Source organism: Cajanus cajan, chromosome 2 (assembly GCF_000230855.2).
Source record: "Cajanus cajan strain Asha chromosome 2, NIPB_CcT2T_4, whole genome shotgun sequence".
NCBI classification, from domain to species: Eukaryota; Viridiplantae; Streptophyta; class Magnoliopsida; order Fabales; family Fabaceae; genus Cajanus; species Cajanus cajan.
This window is the reverse complement of record NC_138518.1, coordinates 23,542,233-23,554,182: the sequence shown is the minus strand read 5'-3', so window position 1 is coordinate 23,554,182 and position 11,950 is coordinate 23,542,233. Positions and strand designations below refer to the sequence as shown.

Below are 11,950 nucleotides of genomic sequence, written 5' to 3'. Positions count from 1 at the left end.
AAGTATCTACTATATACAAGGTACAAGAAATCAAACTATACAATGTATGTACAATAGAGACTATGAGACTAAAATGAGGAATCATACTCAATACTCATATTGAGCATAGGTCTAAGAAGCACCTCCTCTCTAGAAGCCTTCTCTAGCCTCCTAACCATGGTCCTAGTTAAAGGCCCAATGGTCTTCAAGTGTGAGCCTCCTTGGATCAACCTTCACCCTTCTTGGTCTTACCTTTTCCAAAGGGATCCTTGGGGATTAGATTTCCATCAAAGTGGTTCGAGGGGATCACCATTGATGACTGGTCCTTATACTATTTGATGGAGTGGTTTCATTCCATTACTTCTAAGCTATTTTGTATTCTTGACGATAATGAGGAGATTGATACTACATACACATAGGGGTAGGAGCATGCATTACACGAGTCTTACATTATTATTATGTTATATTGTGTGATTGGATGATAAACAATGATGGATGAAGGTATATTGATTGTCATTATTGATATAAGTGAGAATGTTTCTGAGTATATGAGATGTTAATGAGGTATAAATATGTGTGTGTATCTCCCTTTATGTCTTGTATATGTTGTTTTATGGATGAGATGTATTCTCACTTTTTGTATTTGTATGTTTGTGTTAGGATTGAACAACATTTGCAGGATCAGTGTAAGTATAAGAAAATATGTTTGATGAGGGAAAGACATAAAGATAACTTATGCTTTGATAGTGTGAAATTGTGACAAAATTTTAATTTTAGTAGTTGTTGGACCATTAAGTTTATCTTTAAATATGTTTTTATTGTCAGAACATTATTAATTATGAGGTTGTGTCTTATTTTAGTTCAAATAATATTCATATATTTTTCTTCATTTAATAAAGTGATGGATAAAGTTTTATGAACCCTTTTACTAATTATTGATAAGAAAAGTTTTTTTTTTATTTTTATTTTATCTCCAAAATTATTTATATTTATATTTAATTGTTTGGGATAAAATCGATGTTCCAAATATTATGAAGACCAAAATTATCTACATACTAAATTAAGTAACTTAAAAGTGCAATAAAACCAAAATATTTTATCATTTTACTAGTGCAAATAAGATACCTCATGTATTCATGCATTTTATTTAAAAATTAAAGTAAAATAAAAAGTAATTGAAATTTAATATGAATAAGTAATTATAATTAAATGGTGTGAACACTTTTTTTTAGAAGTTATAGAAGTAAAATAATTATTTATGAACTGTTTAAATAAATATATAACGTAAAATAAAAAGTTATAAAATATAAATAGGACACAAATGTGTTTTAATAAAAATGAACACAAAAAAATATATCTCCTATATAGTTAGATGGTCCCAACAGTTTTAGTTGCAAAGGTAAAAGTATTTATTTATGATGAATTTAATAAATAAAATTAAAAAATTAAAAAATTTATAATTATTATAAAAGAGATATAGAAGATGTAATTGTTTTTTAGTTTTTATTTTTAATGGATTATTATATCTTAAATATAAAAAAAAATTTAAATTCTTTTTAAATAATTATACACAATTTTTTAATATTTTATTAATAAATAATTATTAGAAATAAGAAGTCTTTTAAGAAAAAAATGTCATATAAAAGCGGAAGGAAGAGTAGAAATTAGTGTTAGAAAAATGCATACAGTTCCATCATTCCATGAAAGTGAATGTAACAAAAGACAAAGCGGCGAGGAACGATGATTGATGAGAACGAGAGGATACCTTGAAATTCACCACTTCCAATTCCAATAAACCACAAACACAAACCAAAACCCTAAGCAATTCATCATCCACCACTTTCAATTTTCGATTTTCAATGCAATGGAAGTTTCAATCCATCGTCGTCTTATCTGTTAGTTCTAACAACTTCTCTTTTTTCTATCTCTAACTCCTCACTTTGTTTTTTTTACTCATTTGCTTCCCTTCTTTACCTTACAGGTCACAATGGAGCCAGATTCTTCGCACGACCCTCTTCCACCCTCGTACGTAATTCTCCATCATTCTTTCTTTCATGTTTCTGTTTGGTTTTGTTTGATTCAATGGCACTCGTATTGCAGTTGTGTGCTCAAAGAGGAACAGTAACTTATAAACACCCAATTTTGGGGACTTCACATAAGGGTGAGTGTCTCATTCTGCGTTACAAAGTATTGTTTATTATTCTGGTGTGTTTTTAACTTATCTGGTTGTTTCTTCTTAATTGTTATGCATGGTTGATGGTATAAAGGTTGGTATTTGTTACATTTGGTAAATGCCTGATTGTCGTTTATTTATGATTTATTATTTATTTTGACTTCATTTTCCTTTATAGCTTCTCTATGTAGCTTGCAAGGAATCTCCAGGAAGCACGAAAATGTGTCGTGGGTATCTGTTAGTCCTAAATTGTGGGTTCGGAGTAAATTCCCCAGAGATGTAGTTGTAAGATCTGAACTTACTGCAGCTGGATCTGCTGGGGATGGCTATTCACTACCCGGTAGATATAAGATGTTTGGTTTGGTTAGATTTTGTGATTTATGTTTGAACTGGGATGACAATTTAATTTGTCACCTGTTGATACTTGCTTAATTGCAGAGCTGAAAGTGGTTTCTAAAGCCAGGGGAGCTTGTTTTTATGTTGTCACTGCCTTTGCTGCCGTATTTCTTTTCATGCTGATGATGGTTGGACATCCATTGGTGCTCCTGTTTGATCGCTACCGAAGGAAGTTCCATCATTTTATTGCCAAAGTATGGGCTTCGCTGACTGTAGCGCCGTTTTTCAAAATTGAATTTGAGGGATTGGAGAATCTGCCTCATCCAGATACTCCTGCTGTGTATGTTTCAAATCATCAGAGTTTCCTAGACATATATACTCTTCTTACTTTAGGAAGAAGCTTTAAGTTCATAAGCAAGACTGGGATATTTCTCTATCCAATAATTGGGTGGGCGATGTTTTTTCTGGGTGTCATCCCTTTGAAACGCATGGACAGCCGAAGCCAGCTGGTATTCTTTCTCTATTATTATTGGTGTTAATTTTAACCAGTTCTTCTTGATTAGATGTCACATGTCAGTCAGTGTTTTCTGTGAAATTATTTTCCTCCTTTGGATTAAAAGATACCAATTAACCTTCAAGTCATGGTTTTCCTTGCTTCTTAACATATAGGACTGTCTTAAACGATGCATGGATCTCATCAAGAAAGGAGCCTCTGTTTTTTTCTTTCCTGAGGGAACACGCAGTAAAGATGGAAAACTAGGCACGTTCAAGGTGAGTTTGTGTCAAAATTCTTGTAATCATTATTGTCTTTATAGTCTATAGATAATTATGATTTAAGAAGCAAACTGATGGGCACCAAGATCCAAGTTAGGTAATGTTCCATTCATGGATTGGAGGCTGTTGATTATTAGGAGTGCATGTGATAGAAAATAGTTGATTTTGTATTAGAAAGCAGTTTTGTATTAGAAACTGTGTGATGGAAGTTATGCATAGAAGATAACCGCTGATAGTTATGTGTCAAGAATATATATTTGATAGTAGTTTGTGTAATTCGGAAGTGTGTTTTCATTCTCAGTATGTGGACAGAGAATACTCTTTGTAGGAGACATTGTCTCTAGGACAGACAGTGTGTTGCTGTATTTTGTGTGATTTCAATGTTCAACATTATATTGTAATGGTTTATCAATTGGTGTTCTGAGTTCTTACATTTTGGTTGACTTGCCTGATCCGAAAGAGGAGGTTCTGTGGCCAGTGAATTCATCACATCAGCCAGACTAATTTGACTGAGGAGGTTCTGTGGCCAGTGAATTCATCACATCAGCCAGACTAATTTGACTGAGTGTATGGATTATTGGAGGAAAAAACGGAAGGTAGGAGGCCAAAAGTGACGCTTGCAAGGAAGAAAAGATAGGATGTAGGGAAATTTCCATTATTGAGAGGTTGTTAAGTAATGACCGAAATGAGGAAGGTGTTGGGCAAATGTGGAAGAAGAAAATGAAAATTTCAATTGCCAAGAGATTCTGCAGGAAATGGGTCTAATTTAGATTATCATCGTGATTTTTGATGACTATCATAAGGCAATCAATCGAAAAGATGAAACTGCCTGTCTTTGATGAAGAATACCTTGTTGGATGGAATGCAAGGCTAAAACCTGTTTCTAAGTGCAGACACATGTGAGAATGTCAGAGTTAAATTGGAAAAAACAAAACTTAGTATGGAAGGACCAACCTTCTATTGGTTCAATTTATAAAGAGAAGCCAAAGCACTTTTGGAAAAAAATTATGATAGCCTTGGTTGGTGGCAAGGTTTGAATCGAAGGGAGAAATGTTGACAAGTCGAAAGATTTGAAGCAAACAAGGACTGTTGATGACTTTAGAAGCTTTTGAATTCTTGAAAATTGCTGGATGATCAGTACTTGGGTTATTTTGTAGGAGGCTTACAGTTACAACTTAACATTAAGCAGAAATTGCATACCTTGAAACATCAATATCGGCTTCAGGTCATGCAATTGGCCAGGGGTAGAGGCAAAAATTTCAGATCTTCCTTCAATTTAACACTTGTGGGTTGTTTAATGTTGGCAAAAATGATGGTAGCAGTTTCAGCACTGCAGTGAGGCTATTGAAGAGCAGCATAGGAGGAAGCAAATTGCGACCTATCATTGTTCATAACCTGCCTCATCTAAAGAGTGCAGCAATTTAGATGGAGGAAAAAAAAATGAGGAAGAACCAATTTCCTATGTTCTACCTTGAGGACAAGGCCGATTTTTTCTGCAAGCGGTGATGATGGGAATTGAGATCCCAAGTTAGTGAGGAAAGGATCCATTAATGGATTGATGGTAGTCGATTAGTAGGATTATGTGATAGAAAATAACTGATTTAGCAATTTTGTATTGGAATTTAGAAAGCAGTTTTATATTAGAAACTGCATGATGGCATTTATGCATACTGGAAGTTACGTATTAGGGTTATATTTGATGGTAGGTTGTGTAATAAGGAAGTGTGTAGTTATTAGCGGTGTGTGGACCAAGAATACTCTCTGTAGGTGACTTTTGTCTCTTGGACAGCAAGTGTATTGCTGTACTGTGTGATTTTAGTGTTCAATATTATATTTTATTAGTTTATCAATTGGTGATCTATGACAAACAATTGTAGATCATAACGAGTTTTTGATGTAATGAAGGGAAAAGGGGCAGAGCTAATAAATAATGATATCAGAGTAAAAATATATTATTTCATTGATACCAAGATGTACTGTAATCACTCTTCAAAAAACTTAATACATTTATTTATACTAATTATTTAATCATATAGGTCAAGTACTGGTGTCAGTGATTACAAACCTAACCCAACAACACTAACATGACCCCTAAAGGATAAGAACACTAATATTCAAATGCACCCCTTTGTGCCAGCTTGTACTACTACCAAGTTCTCAGTTTGTTTCAGATACCACAGAAAATAACTTGGAAGCTGTATAATGTTCTCCATAAATCTCACATAAACTTTGCTGGATGACAACAACAGAATAACATGAGGCCGCACTAGATATAACAAAATTTGGATTGCAATTGGGAGATTATACAGCATGAAGATGGCCGTAATGTTGTACAGTCAAAAGAACTGTTTGAAATATTGCATGACCAAGGAGGTAAAACCAATGTATTGGGAGTTATTTTGGCAAAATTTGTTGCTGAGTCTGGTTGCAGATCAATTCATTGATTAGAGACTAAAAGGGTGGAGAAACACATTCAGAAACCACCAGGATGAGGTAAAGCATGCTAGAAAAGTGCAAGCAGCCACTGTTTTTCACTGGAAAGTTGTGTGAAAGCCTTGAGTAGGGAAACAACTAAGTCTCTAGTGTTAAGAGTTTGTCCTCAATTAACAATAGAGATAATAATAATGGGAAAAGGACAGGAGAAAGAAAACATAAATAAATTTTAGATTTTTGGGAACTCAGCTATGAGCTACAGGATGGTGACAGCTGAAGTTACCAACAATGCTGTTTCTTTGGTACCACCATGTTAAAATATTATATTAAATTGTTGGAAAGCTGCCTTAAATGTGGTCACTAGTAGGTTGGAAAGGGCTATCTATGGAGGGGTTGACCAAAAAGGCTGAGATAAGAATCGTTGAATGCAGCTATCCAGATGCAGCTCTTAAGTGGTTGAGATCCCACATCAAGTAGAGATATGACACCTAAGTAATGCTAATAATGTTTGGGCAGTCCACAATTTACAAATCAGTTTTGTAAGATTGAGTTAAACCTTGAGTCCAAATTATAAAATTGTATCAAATCCTATACCAGATCCATTGTTTGGCCACATACATTGCCAGCTTGCCAGGCTCTAGGCCTGTAGCCATGGGCATGAGGGGGTGTTGGAAAGCTGCCTTAATCATAGTCACCCATAGGCTAGAAAGAGCTACATAAGGAGGTTTTCATCAGAAGGGTTGAGCTGAGCATTGTAGAGCGCAACCAACCACTAAGTTGATTTTATGAGGTTGAGTTAGATCTTAGCCTAAATTCTAAGATGGTATTATCCTAGATCTATTGTTGGGTTACTTGCATTGTCAATTAGCCACTCTCCAGCCTGTAGCCTTGGGTGTGAAAGGGGGTGTTGGAAAGCCGCCATAATTGCAGGTACCCCTAGGCTGGAAAGAACTACCTACGGAAGGGTTGACTAGAAGGGAAGAGCCAATGAGTTAAGTGTTGTAAACTGTAACCATCGGGATGCAGAAGCGGTTGAGATCTCACATTGAATGGAGATATAACCTAAGAAATGCTTAAAGACTTGGATAGTCTTTACCTTAAAAGTCAATTTTGTGAGATTGAGTTGGACCTTAAACTAAATTCTAAGATAAATAAATGTAAAAGTAGGGGTAACATAAATATTAAGTTTTACTGATAAAACTTTCTTATACTGACCAGCATGTTTTGTGAATGTTATTGTTGATTCAGCTTGAAGTTTATTATCAAATAGCACAATAAGGAGTAGGTACTTACTAAAATAATATGATAAAAAATTAGGATAATATAATGTGAGTAATACCTGTCTTTATGAAAAGAAGATAATACCATATATAAGAGTATTTGGTTAGCCCATAGTGTTGGAATGACAATAGTAAAACCAGTTAAGATTTAAGAATACTGGCTATGAAAATTTGGATGGCACATATGGGAATTCAATGGAATGACAGACTGGGTTTTAGCATGAATGCATGATTGACTCACCTAACTCCTCACTGAAAATAAAAACCTCCTCCTCAGCTTATATAATGATTACGGAATGTCAAATATTCAAATTGAGATCAATTACTTTCAATATATATATATATTAATTATTTCTTTATGCTGTCTAAGACTTCGCATCTATGAACTAACTGTAATTTTTATGTAACTTTTCTTTGGGGGATGTGCAGAAGGGTGCTTTCAGTGTTGCTGCAAAGACAAATGCACCAGTTGTTCCAATCACCCTTATTGGAACTGGTCAAATCATGCCTGCGGGAAAGGAGGGTATAGTAAACGTAGGTTCTGTGAAAGTGGTTATACATAAACCTCTTGATGGAAAGGATCCTGACTTGTTATGCAAAGAGGCTAGAAAGACAATCGCAAGTGTGCTGACTCAAAGCTGAGAAAAATACTGCAAAAGAGTTCTTTTAATTTTTATTGCATGAGACTCGAATCCCCCTCTGCCTTGAAATGAACTCGGAAGGTAAATAATCAAATGCTTGCGTCATCCTTGATTATGGAATACGGATCATTAGTATCTTGTAGCAAGTCAATTTCGGTATTTTGTATAGGTGATTGACCATGGTCTGATATGTACATTATCTATTTTGGTTTATTTGTTATATTCATCATTTGTTTTTAGCTATAAGATTACAAATTTGGTTTTCTCTTTAGGGGACATTTCTGGGATGAATTATCTTGTTTATACTGAACATTTGGTTACTTCCTGTGGTGCAGTCATGCTTTGCTTAGGTGGGACTATCTTGATTCATGCTGGAGCACCTGGCGTTTTTGTTTAAGATAAAAAAGGGTTGGGGGTCTTCGTTATACTTGTATACCAGAGGAATTATAGGTGTCAGAAGTGGTGATGCTTCAGTTTGAAGTTGTTTCACACTTTTATGAGGAGATTTTACTTGTGAAGTAATTTACAGCTCGTACAATTCTGCCTCAGAATGACGAAACAGTAATGTTATCCAATACTAGTATAACTTGGTCAAAAGTTACGAGGGAAAACTAAAACATGATGACTTTGTTAATTGTTTTCGGGATCTTCAATTTCCAAAGCCATTTAAAAGAGGAACCTGTCGAGTTCTGCCTAAAGTACTGACTTGAGCTTAGCATGTTAGCCATGGATAAGTTGAAGCTACAAAATAAACTCCCATTAGATGAGGGGCTCCAAATCCACATATCATGCATAGTAGGAACGAGATTGTAATAACTCCACGAAGTTGGAAGGTATTATCATATGAATTATTTAAGAGTACACACTCAAATTAATCCTTGAATTTTGAATGGATTGTTATATTAGTTCCTGAAATTAACAAATTGTTAAATGTTTCTTAAAATGCAAATTCACAAACATAAAATAATATTATTAATATATGTTTAAGAATTAAAATGATACTAAATAATTAAATTTAATGACTTGTTTGACACTCATAAAATTATTTGACAATTTATTAATTTCTCTATATATCAACTACTAATGTGGATGATATCCTTCAGGCGTAAGTTGACATCATGAATGAAGACAAAAGTCACATGTCAACTAAAGGGGGCTATCGCCATTTCATACGAAACTTAAAGCCATCATTCACAAAGTTCCGTTTTAGCTTAGATGATGCCATGCCATGTGTAAGTAGCGCCTGCAACACATTTGACACTTGGAATAGGGGAGTTAGACAACTACTTAACATGGATCCATAATATCAATGTCAAGCGTGAATTACACATCCCAACCACCTTCATGTTTTGGAGATGAGAGGCTTTCACAATTTTGACCAGACTGAAACCCGTTTTCCCCCGAAGACCATAAAAAGATTAATACTCTTATTAGTCTCTTATAATATTTTTTTTGTTTCAATTTAGTCTCACTTTAATTTTTAGTTTCAAATCATCCTATCAATGTCATTATGATAAATGAAGTAGCCAAAAAAAAAAAAAAAAAAAAAGCATGGTGTACATTGGAAGAGACGAGAGTGCCAAATTAATGAGACACAATCTTCTCGCTCTATCAAGTAACCTTCCCTTCCATGATGTAAAATGTATTTTTCTCCATAACAAAAGAAAAGGAGTCATTAGTAACATGCCCTTTCAAAAGAGGAAACTGAGATACCTCCCTATAATCTAGGTCATGAATATCTTTGATAACAAAAATGGAGTGGAACTTTTGTTTAATGTCTCTACTAACACCCTTGAAGCACGTGAACTTTGGCTTGAGGAAATTAATTTTTAAACTAGACTCCATGCAAGAAGTCCCCTCTTGAGATTTTTTACAATGCACTTGGTGGGATGAATTTAAAAGAAATTCTCACAGAAGGGGTGGATTAGGGAGTATATTCTTAAGTTTAGCAGAAAACACATAGAAGAGGGGGTTGAATATGTGTGAACGAAGGATTTTTTAAAAACGTTTTTCGCAAAGGGACTTCTTTTCATCTGAAAATGATATTTCAAGCACTTAAAGATTGTGCAAGATTAGTTAAAAGAAACTCTGCGTTTAAAGATCTATCGTCTACTAAAAAATGGTATCTTAAAGATTGTGTCTAGGTATATAAGTTAAATTAACCTCATAACAAGTCAAATTGAGAAGCATAACTTTCTTAGCACGCCATGCGTGATAATTATTGCAATGCTTCTTCACATACCCTACAGCTCCACGAAAGAAATAACAATTGCCTTCATATTCATTTGATTTCTTTTACTATTATACTTTAAGGTAGAGGCAATATGAGCACTTTCTATCTTATCTAGCTTAATCTTTCCTCTTCCTTAACACAATGTGGGATGAGCTCATTTAGAGACCAAGTCTCTTTCTGACAATTATAGCGCACCTTAAACTAACCAAATTGTGTTGGAAGAGAAATCATAACTAAATGCACCAACAAGTCTTTAGAGAGTCCTAGCTTAAGTGCTTTTAGTTTTGAAGCAATATGAGACATCTCCATGATGTACTCCCTAATGTTGCTCTTACTCGTATACTTCTTTGAAATTAGGTTTGCTAAGAGTGTACCTATCTCAGACTTTTCATTCTTAACAAACATCTTTTCAATTTCTACAAGGAACTCTTTAATTGTATTTATATTTTCAGATATTGTTTCTCAGAATGTTTCTGGAATGGTCGTGTTTATGATCATTAGACTCATGCGATTTGACTTCTCCCACACATTTCCATTTCCCTTTTTATTTTCAAAGGTACTCATATCCTTAAGAGGTGGAGGTGAGTCTATCCTTAATGCAAGGTCAAGATCCATTATATAAGAACTATCAAGATATTATCTTTCTATAACTTGAAGTTTGAGTCATTTAATACAGGAATAGAGTTGACATTAGTAGTAATATTGGCAGGATCATTCATAACTGAATTGAGAACAACAAACAAAATACACTCATATAAGTCTCAAAAAAATAAATATTAAATTCAAATACAAATAAATCTCATTTCAAGATATTGGTAATACATTAACATTTTATCTTTGGATAAAATTTTAACTATTCAATGATACCTGACATGGTAATAAAATGCTAATAATAATAACATGTCAAATAATAAGCCTTCCTGTTGGCTAATTTAATACTTACACGCAAAAATTGAAGAATTATTATGCATTTATCACCATAAATACACATGTAATTATGTAAAATACTAACCTTCCTTTAGATCGACTAGTATTCACATAATTTACTAGATCATAACCTTTTATATTATAAAATAAATTAATTTTCAAAAGAGAAATCACTTTAGTAACATATTGTTTCAATTAATTAATCCTAATATAGATATATAACTGCTTTTAATATTTGAATTTAATTAATTTTTTAACAAATGCAAATTATAACATATAATAATTGTAAATATTATAAATCTGAAAAAAAATAGTTATTCCCTTTCATTTGCATATAATATTATTACCGTGTGTATATATATAATTAAATTAATTATAAAATCAATTATTATTACAATAATATAAACATATAAAATCAAATGAATTCTGAATTTAGTATGTAATTAATATATTAAACGTTAGACATAATATGTAGTTAATGTATCCAATTAAAAAAAATGAATTCTCAATTTAAAATCACTGAACTTAAATTAAAAACAACAACAATAACAATTAATAACTATAACAAAAAGAATCTAAAGAATGACCAAAACAATATAATCAGTAGCAAATCAACACATTCATAGCAGCCATTAGTAGCAAATCAAATATATTATAGAAATAAATATTTTCTACTAATAAAATGAATAAGATTTTAATATTATTACAAAATGAATAGAATATTCAAATAATTATATAAATGGTCAAATCAAATCACGACCTTTCTCTATATGAAACACATGTTATCAACAAATGAATAAAATCAAAATCTTAAAAAAGAAACTATGATATTGCAAGACGAAACACATGTTCCAAATTTCATAAAAGAATTTTAAAAAACTAAATCATCCAACAAATTATAAGATCCTTTTCTCCTCACTATAATATTTAGAAGATACATATATTGGATTTTCTTTTAACTAAAAATGTATGGTAAATTTATATATAATACTATAATGAAGAAACATACCCAAAATATTCCTAATGATCAAACATGATAAACAACTCTCATACCAATTGTTAAAACCAAACTTAAGTCTTTGATAAAAACTCTCATTTATATAAAATACAAAATTTATCATCTTAAACATTAGAAACAATAAGCGAAAGCATACTTAAACTCAATGATGTCACA

General features: G+C 32.7%; 1 protein-coding gene across 1 annotated transcript; it reads left to right on the top strand.

Moving 5' to 3' along the window:
* The first annotated feature begins 1,642 nt into the window (after nucleotides 1-1,642).
* ATS2 (Phospholipid/glycerol acyltransferase family protein) lies at nucleotides 1,643-8,506 on the top strand. The gene is made up of 8 exons (XM_020367146.3): nucleotides 1,643-1,874; nucleotides 1,961-2,004; nucleotides 2,080-2,140; nucleotides 2,331-2,492; nucleotides 2,591-2,997; nucleotides 3,158-3,259; nucleotides 7,405-7,697; nucleotides 7,952-8,506. Exons 1-7 carry the CDS (start codon nucleotides 1,844-1,846, stop codon nucleotides 7,615-7,617), a joined length of 1,020 nt encoding a protein of 339 aa, XP_020222735.1. The 5' UTR covers nucleotides 1,643-1,843; the 3' UTR covers nucleotides 7,618-7,697; nucleotides 7,952-8,506.
* The last annotated feature ends 3,444 nt before the right edge of the window (nucleotides 8,507-11,950 follow it).